The sequence below is a fragment of the Electrona antarctica genome (assembly GCF_951216825.1).
Source record: "Electrona antarctica genome assembly, chromosome: 17".
NCBI classification, from domain to species: Eukaryota; Metazoa; Chordata; class Actinopteri; order Myctophiformes; family Myctophidae; genus Electrona; species Electrona antarctica.
Genome location: NC_136798.1, coordinates 11,486,850 through 11,505,680, shown reverse-complemented (window position 1 = coordinate 11,505,680; position 18,831 = coordinate 11,486,850). Strand labels below are relative to the sequence as shown.

Sequence of the window (18,831 nt, the reverse complement as noted above, 5' to 3'; positions counted from 1 at the left end):
TGCCATTTGTATGCATGTATCTGTGTTTGCGCTTGTGCTTGTGCCTCTGTGTGTAGTGTCTCTGTGTCCACACATGTGCAACAGTGCATGTGCCTTTTTGGCTGCCCAGTGGCCAAGCTGTCTGTCCCATACCCTGGGGTTCATTCACTCTTCCATCAGACAGAGCCAGACCCAGAGCCAGGAAAGAGAGAATGCATAGTAGAGAATCTCTCTCTCTCTCTCTCTCTCTCTCTCTCTCTCTCTCTCTCTCTCAGGAAGTCCAGAGGTTATTAATGCGTGAGACATAATTATGACAAATCAAATTAATTAGCGTTCCAACAGCCACACAGCTAATCTGATGGACAGTCTGCCAGAATAGAACAGGAGGCATCGTGACAGAGAAAATTAAGAGACAAAGCTAGACGAAGAACAGGAGGTATTATTATTGTCACTCATTATGTCCTCTCCCTTTTTTGTTTTGCTTTTGTTTTCTTTGCAGCAAAAGGACGTGGTGGAGAACTGCGGCCACATTCCATGTTCATCCCAGGACAGTACTCCACGCTGGGTCGAGTTGGGAGCGTGAACTCAGCGCTGGGTCGAGTTGGGAGCGTGAACTCATCGCGTTCCGACACCCGTGACTCCGGCTGCCAGACTGAGGAGGTGAAGGTTGTTCCCCCTTCTATGAGGAGGATCCGGGCTCAGAGGGGACAGGGCATCGCTGCCCAGATGGCTGGCATTTCGACGTCAACGTCAACTGGGAGCATGTCCGTCTCCAGCAGTGACTGCTCCGGCATTCGGGTACTGCTCCTCACTTGAACAGAGACGCCTCTCGTTTCCACAGCCTGCCCCGACAGGGTGCCAGGGTGTCCCTGAGCGCTGACCCTATCTACAGCAGCACCCCCATCAGGTCAGAAGATCAAACCACACCCCAGAGCAGATCGGCAAGCTTCAGGTGGACGACACAGTGGTGCACCTGAGAAACGCCCCCAGGACCGCCACCCTGCCCAGGCCCAAGTCCCAGGAGGTGAGGGGGTCACAAGCAAGAGAGTGGGGAGGAGGCCCGGCCTGTGTGGTCTCTCCACATGCTGCCTACTCGACTTCCATCATCCCCAACGCTACCCTGTCCAGCTCGACGGAAGTCATAGCCCTTCATACCGCTGGCTATTCCCCAGCCTCAGCCTACCCCACAGCGAGGCCCCTGAGCCTGGCTACCTCTAGCAATACCTTGACTTCCAGTTCCACTGCCTTCACCCACAACCCCTGTCCAGCGCTGGCCACCTCAACCCCAACACACGGCCTGCAAGATGGTGGTCTGGTCGTCTCATCGCCCCCCAGTGAATCAGGCCGCTCGGACAGCAGTGTACACAGCCACAGCACGCTAGCGGCCACTCCGCCACCGGGTGTGCCAGAGGATCAGTGGATATATGACACACCCGAGAACGTGGTGGCACCACGCCGCCCTCTGACCTCCAGCTGTTCCACCCCCATCAACCAGCTATACAGCAGCCTGGAGATGTCCTCCAGGACCACCACAGACTCCAGCTCCCTCTACTCCCAGGACAACGACGGCTACTACACCTCCATGCACCTGGACTCCGGTCTGCGAGAGCGCAGCCACGGCAGCGGCCAGGGCCATGGGGCGGCGGCCGGGCGAGCCACCAGGCACAGCATGTATGAGTGCCGGGAGATGGCCAACCAGGACGACACCAGCAGCGTGTGCAGCGACCGCTCCCTGTCCCGCAGCATCTCTCTTCGCAAGTCCAAGAAGCCCCCGCTGCCCCCGGCTCGCACCGACTCCCTCCGACGCAAGCCTGGCGGGAAGAAGCCCCTTGGAGGTGTCAGTGCCATCGGCGGAGCTAACGATGTGAACGGGACAGTGCTCAATGAGACCCTGATTGCCAGCTTGCAGCAGAGCCTCCAGATGGGGCTGAGGGGTGGTAACGGGAGCGGCGCGTCCCCATCGTCGCCCTCCCACAGCCCCTGCAGTGACTATGACGACCCCTGGGTGTTGCGTCCTCGCAGTCAGAGTAGCGTCAGTGCTGCCAGCTCGGCAGCGTCGCTAATGGTCAATGCTAACGGCGTCGGTGCGGCTAATGTATACGCCCTGTGCCACGTGACTCCGGCTCATAGCGACACCAGCAGTCTGCGCTCTGACTACGCAGAGTCCTGGGGCTACTACATAGACTATCCCCGTAACCATGGCGATCAGGGGACACCGGAGACCTCGGCTCACGCCACAGCTAACATGTCCACTGGTCCTCATCTAGCGGAACAACAGAATGGAGGTGGCGTTCATCATGCCAACAACAACCAGGCGGCGGTCGCCCCAGGTCAGGACGGAGGGGTGACAGTGAAGGCCAAGACGAACACTTCGTCTCCGGACAGAGTTCACCGACTCACCTCCCCCTCCAGCGGCTATTCCAGCCAGTCTAACACCCCCACTGCCGGGACCCCCGTGCCCTCCTTTGTGAGATCTATGTCTCCCTCGGGGGGCCGGCCCAAGCCAAAAGTGCCTGAGAGGAAGTCCTCGCTCCTCTCCTCCGTCTCCGTCTCTTCTTCCTCCACCTCCCTCTCCTCCAACACCTCGGACTCACTCAAGAGCTGCGGCCCCCCGCCCCCACTGCCACCCCCCCTACCCCCCATGTCCTCGGCTCCCCACCCACCTCCTCCATCCTTCCCGCCCCCTCCGCCTCCAACCTCCATCCCCGGTGCTCCACCTCCACCCCCGCCGTTACCCACTACCCCGCAGGGCACAGCTCTGAGCCCTCCCCCTTGCTCAACCTCCCCAGAGTTCCCCCCTCCGCCTTCCCCCGATGCATTCATCCACCCTAGCCAGTCTTTCAATGGATCTCTCAGTCCTCCCCCTCCTCCTCCCCCTCCATTCCCATCCATGGGACCCCCTCCACCTCCCCCTCTCCCAGCCCCTGCTCCACCTTCTGTCGCCCTCTTTGCTCCAAAGGCAACGAGGGGTGCTTCTAGTCCAGTGGCCCTGGCTGTGACCAACAGCCCTACCAAGGACAGCAAGCCCCTCATAACCCCGTTTGCGCTGCAGAGTGTTCAACTCCGCTCAGTGAAGCGACCAGAGAAGCCGGTCAATGGTGAGGTGGACTATGCCATGGCTCTGGAAACGGAGGTAGACCTCATCCAGAGTCTAAAGCCCCAGAACCCACAGATGTCTAAATCCCAGGAACAGCCCACGGTGCTTCCCTTGTCAAACTGCTCCTCCCTTGTGGAAAGCCCACGCAAGTCCTCCTCGTCACCTGTTTCAAACCTCTTAGAGAAGCTATCACCAGACTGCAGGAGCTCAGACATACCGCCAGATGTCACCATCCTTAACGGTATCTCTGAGCATCATAGCCATAGCCTCTCAAACAGAAAAGAGGAAGAAAAGCAGGGGGAAGAGGGGACACCAATGTCCAGTCCCCCAGAGACCCCCAAAAGCTCTCCCGTCAAACAGAAGCCCCCTGTAATCTCCAAGAAGCCCAAGCTTTTCAATATCGTCCCACTATTTGGCCAACAACCAAAAACCAGTGGCCAGCCGCTGCCCACTCAGTTTCAGGAGACAATCAACCATGTTTCCACTGAAGACCAAGTGGACGCCCCGCATAGAGGCAAACACGATGAAATGAAAGACAAGGAATGTGCAAGACTGGAACAGGAAGCTGAGTCATCATCAGTGTGCCCTGAATCTCTGACAACCAGTTGTGAGGCATCCACAGAGACCCAAGAGGGCACCCAGCTCTCTGCCTCCACAGACGAGGACACCAGTCCTAACCACAGCCAAGGCTTCAATGGAGAAGCCCAAGAAGAAGGAGGCGATGAAGTGGAACCCGAAGAGGAGGATGAGGAAGAGGACGGAGATGGAACGAGCAGTACCACGGGATCTGTCAGCTCCAAGGAGGATGAGAATGGTGAGTCTCACTGAAATGTACTTAACACATTAAAACCGGGAAAGCAATTTTAACCACTTTAACCTTGAATTTATACTTTGGCTAATCATGAAAATGCATGCAAATTTTAACAAACCTTTAACTCAAATCTTTGCTTCTGGGGGTCCCTGGATCTAAATATTTTGAGATGGGGGACCGCAGCCAAATACAAATAATTTTGGGGGTCCCGTCCTTGCCATGAAAAGGTTTAGCAACACCACTGATAACATGTTTTTCAGAAAACATTGGTCAGTGATGTTTAACTGCAGTAGTTTTTCAAGACAAATATCCAAATGATAATGTCATAATATTATATTATAACGTCAAGATAAAAATGAAATGTGTCCATTACAATAACTCTTATGTGGATGGTGCTGATATTGATGGGGTGGTGCTGGTGAGTTATTGAGGCCAGCACTCAGGCTGAGCTTGCTTCTGATAGTTTCTCAGTGTTTCTATGAATGCAGTTTGACTGTGAAGATAAAGTAGAAAACTGTGTGAAGATTGAGAAAAGGAAGGTTGAATTGTTGGAGTTGGAAAAACCTTCTATAGGTTGTTTTTAATGTGAGCAAAACCTTATTCTTCAGAGGACTGCATTTTTATGGGATGAAATCACTTGGGCCATAAACTCAGGTTTTACTGCTAGTTTCCTTAGGGGCATTTTATCTAGCTTTCGGGCTTTGTTTGGTGAAGTTAAAAGCTTCAAAATCCTGTGGCTAAACATGGTATCGATTGAATACTTTCCCCTCTATATGGTGAAAATCTATTGAATGTCATCAAGATAGCCATCAAGATAGCCAGCTGTCCTGCCTCTTCCTCCTTCACTCTGAGTTCTCTCAGAGAGGCTTATCCACAACTGCCGCAGCCTCTCTCTCCCTCCCTCCCTCCCTCCCTTCCCCTCTCTCTCTCTCTCTCTCTCTCTCTCTCTCTCTCTTTCCCTCCCTCCCTTCCTCTCCCTCTCCCCCCCCCCTCTCTCTCTGCTATGGCTCCTGCTGCCATTCCCTCTCCCCTTCTCTGTTTTGTCCTGAGCTCATCTTTTTTTCAGCCCCCACATCCTGGTTTTCAAGTATTCACTCCCTCACTCTGCTCCAGCCTCTCTCCCTTTTCCCTCTTATCAAGCTCGCTGCGTCCTGTCCTGTGTTACTTTTCTCCCTGGCTCTGTCCTGCTTTCCTCCCTATTCCACCACTCTCCTCAATTTCTCTCTCGCTCCGTCTCTCCTTTCTCTCTCTCTCTCTCTCTCTCTCTTGCTAAGGTAAGGGATGGGGCAAGTGTCCCGGTGGAGATGTGTTTAGGGGGAGGGGAGGGGCTCCATCGTATCAGAGGGGAGGTGGCGTAACGTGAGATTGCCTGCAGCGGTTCAGGCAGTGGAAGTGCAGGCACACGCGAGCGAGGTGCGAGAGATGCGAGAGAGGGAGAGAGCAGAATGCAAAGTGCAGAAAGACCGGATAGAAAGAGAGGGGAATATTTCTGAAGCGAGAAAGAGAATGTAAGGAGACAGTCCTGCATCAACCTCACACACCACCTCAGCATCCATTCATTAGCATCCAGGTCTCTGCTCGCTACGGGACGAAGGATATCTGACCTGTGTGTGTGTGTGTGTGTGTGTGTGTGTGACAGAGAGAGAGTGTGTGTGTGTGCGTGTGTGTGCGTGTGCGTGTGTGTGTTGTCACTCTGCCGGTAATCCGTCTGACCTTTGCTGAGGGGGGAAACGCAACCTGTCTGCATGTTGCTGCGTGTCAAAGTGCTGCATCATGTGTGTGGGTGTTTGTCATGTACATGAACACGTGTGTGTGACTCTTTCCCTGCCTCGCTCTTTCTGCTCCAGGTGACGTGTTTGACTCCAGCACGGGTGACCTTTCGCCGGCCCGCACTGTTAACGGGGCCGGTCGGGGGGACATGGTGACCCCGACGCGGCCCCGCACCACAGAGGACCTCTTCGCTGCCATCCACAGGTATGTTTTGCTTCGCCGTTCAACACGTCGGCAAACTCAAACTGTCCTCATCTTTTATCCTCTCCGGCGGTGGTGTTTCCCTTTTTTTGAAGGTTGCTTGTTAGATTTTCCAATAACGTGATCTCTCTTTCTCTCTCCCTGTGCAGTGTTTATGTCCATCCCTCAATTTCTCTGTCAGTCATTACCCTCAACATGTCACCTTTAAACCTCCGATCCTTCCATCCTTGTTACCACTCAGCCTCTCCTCTCCCACCCCCTCTCCTCTCCTCCTCTCCTCTCCTCTCCTGCCCTGCCCCCCACCTCCCAGTCATAACTTCAGCCTGGGCTGTCCCATTCCCATAGTGATAAATAGCGTCTCGCCTGTCAGTGACAGCATATAGATGCATCATCGGCTATGCATTCTGAGGCTGACCAGAATCGGGCAGGGAGATACGTACAGTAGCATGTTCCGAGCAGGCTGTCACTCCAAGTCCATTCATTATTAAGCCTCCCGACAACCCCCCCCCCCCCCAACCACCACTAGCCCTAATCTAGGTTAGAAGCCACGGGAGAGCGAGTCTGTGTCTCTCTATGTCACTCTGTCTCCGTGCTCTACGCTAGTCTCACATACAGTATGCGTGCCTCTGTGCTTCAAAGGGAACATGCATACATTTCTCATGCAACCCACTAGCTTGTGTGTTTGTGTGTGTGTGTGTGTGTGTGTGTGCCTCTTTCATGGTCATGTTCAGCCATTTCGGCTCTCTTGAACATCACAGGATTTCATTTCATGGGATTGTATTTCTGCTGGCTTTGGGTTGAGGTTGTATTTATGGACTGTGTGCGTGTGTGTGTGCAATGCATAATACACGAGTAGAGTAAGTGCATGCTCGCACAAGTTTGCACACATGTGAGGATAGTAGTACGATTTATTGTGCACTTTAATTAAATGTATGAGGCTTCTTCGTACATGCACGCATAAGCATTGCACCGGGGTTGTGTTTGTTTACTGTTTGGTGTGTGTGTGTGTGTGTGTGTGTGTGTGTGTGTGTGTGTGTGTGTGTGTGTGTGTGTGTGTGTGTGTGTGTGTGTGTGTGTGTGTGTGTGTGTGTGTGTGTGTGTGTGTGTGTGTGTGTGTGTGTGTGTGTGTGTGTGTGTGTGTGTGTGTGTGTGTGTTACTGGCTCTGGTCATGGATGCTCTTCCTCACCCACAGTATGCAGTAGAACACAGCGTTAGTGCTGGAGGGGCAGTTTAACACAAACACACACAGCCAGTGGGGAATAAAACCAGGCTTTCGTGGCAGACAGTGCCCCCCAAAAAAGCCAAACAGTGCACTACAAGGGCCCTTTTTGTGCTATTTATGTAATAATGCATAGACGTACATTGCTTTGTCGAGCCCCATATATGAGGGTTTGTTTGCCCAGAGATGCAGAGGCCGTAGTACAGTGTGTGGACAATGAGACTCGAACACCAGCTGCTATCTGCTGACCCAAGGTCAGCCAGACTAAATATATTTACGTTATTTTTCTGCCTCGAGCTGCCTACCTCTTCTCCTCTCCTCTCTCTCCTCAATCCTCTCCACCAGCTCTCACCCGCTCAATATCCCTCTTCTTCTCTGTGGTCATTCACACCACTTCCACAACGTCTCTCACTCTCTTCTCTCTCTGTCTCACACACACACACGCACGCACGCACGCACGCACGCACGCACGCACGCACGCACGCACGCACAGGGTTAGCAAGGGGACTGAATCTGAAAGAAATCAAATGGATGGTTTGCACAGCTTCTGCAGGAGCTGAGGGGATCCTCCGGAAAATAACATAAAGGGAAAGGAATCGATCATCATCGTACTCAAGAGTTCTGTTATGTAGCTTTCTGGTGTGTTTACCAGGCTACTATGGATTTGTAACATCTCTGTTTTTTGTGTCCATCTGCATGTTTTTCTGTGTCATTCTGATGCTGTGCTTACAGCAGCATTGTCTGGGTTCAGTGAAGTCAGTGTGTGTCTGCATGCAACTCCTGCGAGTGTGTGAGCGAGCATGCGAGAGAGACGTTATGTAATGCAGATGCTTTAATGTGCAGAGGGAACTCCCAGGAGACTATGTTAAATGGAGGTTGAATTTAGGGCATGGGTGGGTGCACATTCCTGCAGCCATCCCAGACTCAATCTCTACCTTCATGTTGTAAGTCCTGTGTATGTTCTGTTGTAATGTCTACCCTACTGACCTCCCACTATGTAGATTCTCTATAATAATAGATGGAAGCATTTATTTAAACCTCTTAGTCTCTGGGTCTGATCTGAGGATTAAAGGTTTGGTCTCCCTGCCTCCTGATCCCCTCTTACTTTTACCACCAAATCCTTCTCCTTCATCACCTTTTTTCCCCAGGTCTTTCACTGTCTCCTTCTCTCCTCTTCTCCTTCTCGCCCCCTCCCTCCCCCTCCCCCTTGCACAGCGAGGGAACGCAGATCTTGGGTGCTCCATGTCTAGTGAGGTGCGGAGCGGCAAGTAGCCCCCATCCTGTAATTGGCTGGCCTTGTTTTCAAACGCCATGGCGACACTAGCATTGCATTAGCATCAATAATCCTGCAGTACAACCTCTGGACCAGAGATTAATTATGCCCCCCCCCCCCAAAAAAAAACCTTCTCATATATGCTAGCTTCAGCTTTATTGCTATGCTATGTACAGTATTGTAGCCGCAATGTGGACTTTGCAGTCAACTCATTTTTCACCACCTACTGAGAGAAGACTGGATTGTCCTCGTGATTAAAAACGGCTCTGGGCATGTTTCCCAGGTTGTGTGACTAATTCCATTGTGCCATCTCTAAGCATTCCTGCAGAGCTGCAGTATCTGCAATTTCCTTAACACAAGTTCTTGCATTTCAGTAAAAGCTTCCCCTTTTTGAGGAAATAATGCCACTCTGTGCTTCTTTAACACTTACAATGTGATGCACCATCGCTCTGGGCATTGTTGACATATGGCAAACTGGGACGCTGGTCGCAGTTGTGTATGCCAGTAGCTAATCTGAGCTATATTAAGTGTGGTCAGTTAGCCCAAATATAGTACCACAATGAAAGTTTGTAACTTACATGTGCCTCCCTTCCCAAGAGTACCGTATGTCTTGCAAAAATGTCATATTGTTTGTTTTACTTATCTCCTACTTCGCCTCCCATAATATTTTACACTGCTTACACTGCACTTAAATTACTCAGATTTCAACAAAAAATGTAATAACCTGGCTTTCTGCATCTTTGTTTAGGTCCAAGAGGAAGGTCCTGGGTCGGAAGGAGTCTGAGGAGGACAAGGCAAAGGGGGGGACCAATTCACAGTCTCCGCCCGTCACTCCCACAGCGACGTCCCCGAGCCCGGTGACCCCACTGCCCCGCCAGTCCGGCTCCATCCAGCGCAACATCCGCAAGTCGGCCACCAGCAGTGACACCTTCAAGGCCCTGCTCCTGAAGAAGGGCAGCCGCTCCGAGACCAGCTTCAGAATGTCTGCCACCGAGATGCTGCGCTCAACTGCACCTACTTTCCAGAGGACACGCTCGGAATCGGCATTAGACCCCACCACCGCCTCACCGTCCTCGCCAATAGCCCTGCACAGCCCCTGCGCTTCCCCAGGCCGCAGTAAGAGGGTGCCAGATGAGTGGAACCGCAGTGACGGACTGGCCCTCTCCTCGCCGACTTCATTCTGTTTGCCTCTTGGCGGGATGAAGTACGGCCGCTCGCGCACTCCGCCCTCCGCAGCCAGCAGCAAGTATAACTCACGTTGCCGTCTCCTAAGCAGCCCCATGACTGTGATCTGTGAGCGCGAGGGAGAGCTGGCCGAGAGTGAATACGGAGACACCACAGACAGCTTGTCCAGTCCCCTAGCCCGGACTCTCTCTTTGCTCCAAGACTCTAATGGCACTTTATCTGAAGAGAGCAGCAGTTAAAGAGCAGAGCACTCCCCGTGGATATTGGGGAGATGAACTTATTCATGGCTACCAGGGAGTTAGCAGGACAAGGAGCCACTAGGAGGCCCTCTAGCGACAACTCTCTGGGCACCACCCCTTGGCCACAGGTCCAAGCAAAGGGACTCCTCATGCCCTGGTGTGGTCTGGTGTAGTCCGATCATGGACTAGGATGTACTTAGTCTGATGTGAAGACCTGGTTCAGCTTTTCAAAAACTAATTTCATACAAATCAAATCTGCTTATGTTGATGACTCATGCTTTGTGTTACAAGAACAGTTTTAAGCCTGGTGTTCCAAGTTTAGTTTTTCATTTGTTTTGCAAATTTTTACTCTATCCTGTTAGAGCTGGTGCTGATTCCAAACAAATGCAGAAGACCGCGTTCCATTTGTAATGGTTTCTCTAAAGGATAAGTATAGTGGCAAGCTAATGTGAAATGAAGGAATTGAAAAGTGAGGAGTTGTTTAGTTTAATATTGCTGCTGTGGTGCTAAGTAGCTGGAGCTGCCTGAACAGAGTGGAAGGGTATGCTAAGGGCCTTGCCTTTTAGATCTTCTCGGCTTTCTGCTTCTTACCTATTAGCTTTATAGGACATTTTACAACACCATAGCTTGCTAGTGTTGGCTTAAAAACACCCATACTCTGGAATGAATATCTGGAAAGGTACAACAGATAACTCCAAGGTACAGTTCCATCTATCGTTCCTGCCATGTTTCTCTTTACATTTCTGAGGCAAGCCGTTTAGTTTGCAGAGCTGGTATTTTCAGTGGTCAATGGCACCTGCAGAGTGCTGCCCTCTAGTGAGGGCTGCAAAGTGCTGCCCCCTAGTGGTGGTCATGAATTGGGCAATGGTTGGGTGTACACAAAACCATTGATTTTGAGTTTGTAGAGTTTGCATTGTTCATATATGTTCCTTTATCTTTGTTTGTTGGTGACATTAAAAAACAACTATGTGTTTAAAGATTGTTTTATTAAACCAGTGGCGTCATGACTCACATGTTTGGAAATGAAGTGTGAATTTAAAAATGTAAAACTATGAATTACATTAATGGGGGAAAAGCAAAAACATCTCTTTCCTGTTCCGCTTATGTTGGTTACCAAAGAGCTCTAGAATTAAACAGCCTGCTGTTTATCCTGATGTGAACACAATCTTGAATTTGTGTTCGTTTTTTCTGCGATCAGAATGCATATGGTCCAGATTTAAGAAATGTGATGAGACATACAAGAACCTTCTAGGGCTTAAATGATTAAGATCGCTAGATTTCTTGATTTTCATTCTGCAGTTTTACAAGGTTCTTTATGTAAATAGATAGAAAGGTGTTTTAAGTAACTTAGACTTATTTTCAAATACTTTTGAGTCCTCTGTTGGTAAGGAATGGTTTCATTTTTGTAGACTACCGGTATTTATTTTTTAAATGGGGTGACTGCATTGCGGCACCCTGGTCTCAGCCTACCAGCAGCCAGATAGTAGGCAATGGAAAGACTGGGGATTGGGTTAGGAGGGATCTGGACGGAAAGACTGGGGATTGGGTTAGGAGGGATCTGGACGTACAGGGGACAAACATAGAGCCTTGTTCACTGTCCACGTGCCATGTTTACAAAGCTTTATTCCACTGTGTCCACTTGTGTTCCTTTCAATACCTACCAAATAGTTTGCATTATGGTGCATACAACTAGAGGTGCAACAGTTAATTGAATGAATCGGTTATAGCAAAATAATCGATAATCCGTTTTAATTTAAAAATGATTTGAAATATATATATTTTTTCCTTTTAAAATACCAGATCGACAAGCAGATCTACAAGTTTGCATTACATCCCTTTGCAGGTCAAGAGTCAATTTATCCCCTGAGCAAGCAGACAAGCTCTACTAGCTCAATGATAACAATGTCAGCACTAAACCGGGTTAATGTCCAGGGTAGAAGAGGAATGTTATATAGTGCAGCTTTAAGACCAAGAATATATTTGAACATTTAATTGCCTTTTTTTTGTACTCATACCGCAATGAGTCATGAAAATCCCACTCTGGTGCTTAAATGCTGAGTAAATGTGTGTGACAAACTGAGGTGACAGGCATGAGACTTCTTAACCTCTTTAACAGCCATAACAGCAAGCGGTTTAATCACCTGTGACCAAAGTGTGTCTCCTGGGCAGCTCGGCCCCGGGACATGATCGAGCACTCGGTCTCATCTCACGACGGGACGCCTATGAAGTCTCAATCTTGTTAAGCTGACATATGGAGAGGGAGGGGAGACAGGGGGGGATGATGACGTTATGAACTAGGGGTTGAGGTAAAGCAAACCAAACCGCTAACCCTCTTTGTGTATATCTGTGTAATAAAAAACATGGTGATATTTAAAGTGTTGTCAGATTTCTCGTCTTTCTCTCTTTCTCCTACTCTCCCTCTTTCCAGCCACCTCTCTGTGTGATTCACAGCCATCTGCCAGCCCAGCACCCCAAATGAACTACCTCATTTGGGCGGTCGCCATGGTACCAATGCTCATCCGTCATCCAGATAACTCTATAGGGCATCACTCACCCATCCCGGCCACTCCCTCCCCATATGGGGTCATCGGTTATGTCCCTTTCTCTCCTTCTGGACATCCCATTAGAACACACTGACTCACAGGCACAGCCAATAATAGTCTCTACCGCTGGCACAAAAAAGAAAGAAAACTTGCATCATCGTATAACAGTCTGTGACCTACACTTGTGTTTCCTATCTCCACCATGATGACAAGGCGTAAATGTGACCCTGCAACCTTCCTCTTTTCCCTGTAGAGATGTTATGTCAAACCGCTCACCATTCTACGTTGGGCCGATCGGCCCCCTGCCTGTCCAGATTTCATCATGTCAGAGGGTCCCGAGGGGCGAGGAGGAGGCAGATTCATCAGATGCATAAGCTATAGCAATACTGCCCTGTATCTCCATATTTAAGCTTTTTGTGATTTTTTCCTAAACGATGCCTTATACTTCACGTATAGGGCCCTATACGTCATACTACAGTGTCATCTACAAGTTCACAATGCATCGCATTGTTTGTAGAGCTGCTCTTCTTTTGCGTTTTGCTATTAATATTAGTGAAAGCCGTTAAGTCTGTGGGTTTTATAAATATTCAATCAATGAAAAGTATTAACAAGAGCTTGTGTCTTAAATAATAATTACATAAGATCCGTTGACCACAGCATGGTTTTCCCATTTCCTGAAGACATTTTTGAGTGGTGCAACCACTCCAAGGAACATCAATGTCACTATGGGACTATGTGACTATGTTACTATGTTTAGAGTACCAGTAGGGGCAAAAGTGGTGCTGTTGTGCCAGAAACAGAGAGAGAGATAGTGCTGCACTGTTGCCTGCTAATGAGAGAGAGAGAGGCAGGGGGAGAGGGGAGTTGCACCACTCGGTTCACACGGGTGTGATTTTTTTTATACAATCTATACATTATTTATGCAGAATGTATGTTGCCATCAACACCATCAACTCCAGCTGCCTTTTGCTTTTCCTCAGACAGTAATCTTTCCACCTGGCTGACAGGCATCAATCACTAGACCTCCTATCCCTTCTACCGTATTCACTGCTCTCTGCCTAAAAAAAATCACACCTGTGTGAACTGAGTGGTGTAAGGTCTTATATAGCCTGATCAGCTGTGGTCACTGACGTAATGTCAGTGACGTAATGTCTCATTCCGGCCAATCACAATGCACCATGCTCATTTTTTGGTACGAACAGACACGTAGACGTAATGAAATCACACCCGTGTGAACTGGGTGACCATAGCAACCATGCTCATTTTTTTTGGTACGGACAGACACGTAAACTAACAAAGCCAGTTGTAGGAGTGGTTTACACCACTCAAAAATATATATACCACCAAAAGTGTTAGGTAATAAGGACCCTTAAAGGTGCTGTTACGTGATATTCTTTGTCTTTGGTTAAAACAAAATCACACTCGTGTGAAGTGAGGGTCATCATACATCATCACATTACGTGCTCAGCCAATCAAATCACATTCTGTGCCTCCGTGGTACACACAGACACAAAGGCAAAATCACACGTGAAGTGAGGGGCGCCCACTGTGGCTGCCACATGACATCACTGCTTAAAGCATTCATTAAAGGTCCATAGACCTGACTGCCACATGGCGGAATCCTGTTTTTTGAGGGGCATGCTTAAAGACAAACGTTAAAAGTCCATAAACTTGGCTGCCACATGATGCCATTTCTGAAAGGCAGGCATTGGAGGGGCTAGTGCCCATCAAAAAAGGTTAGAAATGTAAGGCTCTATATATATACTGATAGTAATCATTGCTACAGAGTGTTTGTTTAGTAATAGGTCTCCCCATATCTCCAGCTCTTTAACCATTTAAACCCTATACTTAGTTGACCTGATTCCCAAGGGCTAAATACTAGTAGCTCCCCTTTTGTTTTTGCTATGCACTAATTATCTTTGCCTAAAATAGCCGATCTACAAGCTCAGCCTGAAAATACATTTTCAGATTTTCACAAATTTCATCCAATCAGGAGAGAGAACCCAAAAAAGATAATTCATCAGTTTCAGCATTTCATAGCGTTTCCACTTCTAATTTTGTCTGTTCATTTTTTTGTTTTGATTCGTTACTTTAAATTTCACTTGTTTATCCTGTATCCTGATTTCTCTTTACTGATCCTGAGTTCTCTCTCCACCATCGAGATATTCAATTATTGCATTTATTTGCAGATACGGGTGACAGACAAAGCACTGTAAACATCTCAAATTCTAAACAAGATTTCATGTTTGGAACTTTCATTTCAGTTTACCCACTCCTTGTCAATTCCCTGGATAGTGTAGTGAACCTGAACTTGTCAATCACCGTCACCTGAGTGTGAGAGACGTGTGCCACGCTGATCATTCACGGCTGGACATGATTAGTTTAGTTTGAGGAAGGAAGGAGAAACTATAAAACTGTTTCGCTCAGTACGATACGGTGTGTCCGTGTGTCTGGAGAGCGGAGCTCTGTTCGCGTTGCTGGCGTATTGAGCCAGCTGAGCTGTTTGTTTGTGCACTCACTTCTGGGGGGTGGGTACCGTTCGCACGCCGTTTAGGGCTGCCGGCGGTGAAGATATAGGTTCCTGCGTTAGGCAGGGAGAGGCCGGTTCTCACCGTCCGTGCCCACCCAATCAAAAGTTATGGGGATCCTTTATTTTTTTTCCTATAAAAAATATCACAAAATATCTGTACCGTTTCTGATTGGGTGGGCACTGCGCAGCACTTTTAGACCCAACAATGAACGCATACCGCAAAAGTTGTGTCTCGGTAGCGAGGTGGAGGGACCCGACGACTAGCAAATGAATTATGAGCACAACAGAGAAGTGTTCAGAACATGTTTCCTCCGAGGTGGTGGGAAGCCTGGTGAGGCGAGGTTAGTTCAGAACACACACTGAGGAGAATGAGCCGCGTCGAAAACCCCCTACACATAACCACGCCTCCAGCAACGGATCCACGAATCAGGAGATGGCTCTGTGCTCAAACACAGAAAATTTGAAAATACGTTTCAGTGATTTTTTTTCTAAAAGAATATAAAGTTTCGCAAACAATCACTCTCTCGGTGCTCCCGTGACCGTCCCGTCTGCTCACTCTGCTGGTAGTATAGCAAGAAAGAGAGCGACATGCACTCACTGTATATATTTCTTTTCCCTTTTTACCTCCTTTATGATGAATTCCTGTTCTGTCTATAGAAGTGTCTATTTGTACGTCTCTAAATGTTTTGATGATTTGAACATGGTGGACCCTATTGGAAACAAGTGTAATGCTTAATTGGGTCGTCCACTCACAGTTAACAGCCTTTGTATTGAGTTTGTGCTTGAAATGTACTGTCATTCTGCAAACTGTTAATAAATTCTTCAATCAATCAATCAATGCATCGTTTCTTAAAGTTAAAGCCTATAAGCAAAAGCAAGCCTAGTGCTGCTTCTGCCTCTGCAGTGAGTGCAGTCCCTAGCACATCTGTTAGCACTGTTACTAACACAGAGGCTATCGCTGCTGTTCATGCCCCCCCACAAACAGTGTCTCAACACCGGCCAGTGCGGCCACATACTCCGCTGTCTCGGCTCCAGTGCAGAGATCCAGACAAAATATTCAAAAGCTGATTTTGTAGGATTTTGTATAAAAAGTGATGGGACAAGGGACAGGACCAATGTAGAAAATCTGTCTATAATTCTACGATTTCTAAGTAAATCCATAACAGATTATTTCACGCCTCGTGACACAATCCATATATGGCCGTCTCCATATATGAAGATCACAACACTGACCTCATCAAACCCTGGATAGCCATACATGGAGAAGACTGGATCATCACCTAGATCTGCATATATGGAGCCGGCCAGCAACTCTTACATATAACATCTGAGCTGACCTGTTCTGACATTCCATATGTTTATCCTTCCCCACTGTCCTTCCTCTTCGATCTCTCCCTTTTAACTGATACCTGTCCATTCAAACTCTAGACGGGCCCGCCCCAAAGTTATTAGTGCAGCCGCGCCCGGCAGCCGGCGAAAACTATAATTCAGTCAGATAACTCAAATAGATTTAACCAATATTTATTCAGGTTTTATAACAGAATCCCAGGGGCAAGTATGAACGTCACCAATCACAGGGTCTTAGAAAAATAAACATCAAATTCACACAAGAGTACAGCCTTCAGTGGTCAAGTGTAATATAAGCATTAGGTTAGACCGCTCTTAAGTATTGGTGACTCAGATTTAACCAATATTAAGAATGAATACAAATATGCATATATTTTATCTTGGCGATCTCGGTGCTGGGAGGCGGTGGTTAATGTGCTACTTCCCCTTCACTTGTTGGGACTCCCAGTCCTACAGGTAATCTCACTTTACAGCCGGTCTAAATCAAAATGGGTTAAACCCTCTGTACTAATGGTGAAACGGACAGAATTGCAAATGTACTTTATATACTTCACCCCCCCTTTAAATGTAAGCAGACTTAGTTGCCATCCCCCGGAAGAGGATGCTCTGCAAAGTCTGGATCCTGGCGTGGCTGGTGTCACTCAGAGGCCAGGTTGTGTGCATCATCAGGCTCAATTTGGCCGGCCGTCATCCCATCAGAGGCCGGGTCGCCATATCATTTTGGCTCTCCTGAAGGGCATCTGCAGCCGCCAGAGGTCCCTGGAAGGGTATTGTAACTCCCTCCGAGCACAGACAGACACATGTGGTTTCCTTGAAACTGATTTATTTGAAGGTGCCTTCTTGTCCTCCAAATCCACCTCAACTGCGCTAGGCTCGGTGCGTCTCACTTGCATGGGGGCACACACGGTCCATTGGTTCGTCTTGGGGTTGTAACATTCCATCGTGTTTAACGGGATAGCATTGAGCTGCTTGAGCAAACTGTGGCTGTTCACAGGACTATAATTCTCTCCACCTATAACATAGATCTTTCCGTTGAGAGTAAGGACAGCTGGTAAGATACGCGGGTTAAGCATAGGAGCCACTTCAGTCCATACAGATGTTTCAGGGTTGTACTTGGCCACCTTGTGGATTGATTTTACACCTCGTTGGCTGCGTGCAAAACAAAGGGGGAATCTCTTCAGTCTTCAGTTCTTATGACGCTAGTTAAGACAGTCTCTTACTCTCTTTCTTATAACTTTAAGTCTCTTTGTGTGACCAGTGTGAAAACGGAGCTGCTGCACCTTGCTGCTGCTAGCTGCTTGTGGCTTGATTGCTTACACAAAAAACCTGTGTACCCAATTTACATGAGCAGACCAAACGAGACACGGAACATGACTTTGACTCTTCAAAATAAAAGCATTACAACAACTTGACATGAAAATACATGAAATAATGTTTTAACATGAATGTAACTTAACTATGAACTTCTTAATTATGCACTTGTACTTTTAGAAAGATAATAAACAATTATGAACTTATTTTAACCTTATTATGAAAGCAAACTATATCACCTATAGTGGCAACAGTTACAGGTATGGCATTTCTGCTCTCCGGAAAAATGATATCACGGTATCCACGCAGTGACTCAATCAAGGCTTCTTCAGCCGCCCCAGATCCATGGGAGGATGTGCCACCTATCCGAGTTTCCTGGGAGGATGCACTTGGGAAAGACATTTTCGGTCTGGGGAAGGATAGGGTAAGTGTCAAACATGGTATCTTCTTCCACCCCCATCGAATTGATGAGGCCCCTGACTGTGTTGAGTGGCCGTATATCAGAAAACTAAGTACCCAGACCTCCACCCACCTGCCTTTGGCTTCCCCAACCCAGCAGCTCCACCTGCTGGCATCTGTCAGCCTGCAGATTGCCACCATCCTGCCTTTGGCATCCCCAACCCAGCAGCTCCACCTCCTGGCGTCTGTGACCTGTCAGCCTGCAGATTGCCACCCTCCTGCCTTGGGCATCCCGAATCCAGCAGCTCCACCACCTGGTATCCGCGAGCCTGCAGAAAATCAAGCTGCGAGTCTAGGACTAGGACACTGTGGAACTCTTTCTGCCGGACGCATCTGGTAAACCAAGAGTCCACTTTTGGGTATGTCTCACGGAAATCCTTGCCTCGGATCTGCAGAAGAGAGGGACTGGATCAATCAAGGCAATGAAAGCTTAGAGTTGAAGATTAAATAAAGATATAGGGCAAAGGATAGGTGCTGGTAAACAGTTTGTACTCGCTCTGGAGTGTCGGTCAGAACACTAAATGAGGCAAGATATGGAGTCCAACCGTTTACTTAGGGTTAAGGTAGGTAGCAGGTAACAGCAGCATACAGATTGCACAGGTACAGATGGCTTGAGTGTGTGTGTGGTTTCTGAAATAAATCCAAAATATACATATCAGCTCTGTATACTGTACTAAGTAACATTACAATCATAACACAGAAATAGTCAGGTAAACATCAGGTAAACACAATAAACCAAAACATATATTATTCAGCACCATGGTTACCTTCATAACTTGCTAAACATACAGTAGTCATTACTTATGTTCATAGGTTACTGATAATATAATATGCATTATGCAACAAGCAGGGGCTACATTTATAAG

The 18,831-nt window shown here is 48.2% G+C and overlaps 1 protein-coding gene across 1 annotated transcript in view; it reads left to right on the top strand.

Annotated features, from left to right (window-relative positions):
• LOC306941348 (NHS-like protein 1) overlaps positions 1–10,788 on the top strand; it is a 132,953-nt gene extending 122,165 nt beyond the window's left edge. The window contains 5 exon segments of the mRNA XM_079526770.1: positions 479–783; positions 786–909; positions 912–3,890; positions 5,735–5,861; positions 9,100–10,788. Of these exon segments, the coding sequence (XP_079382896.1) occupies positions 479–783; positions 786–909; positions 912–3,890; positions 5,735–5,861; positions 9,100–9,775 (4,211 nt within the window). The 3' untranslated portion in view covers positions 9,776–10,788.
• The last annotated feature ends 8,043 nt before the right edge of the window (positions 10,789–18,831 follow it).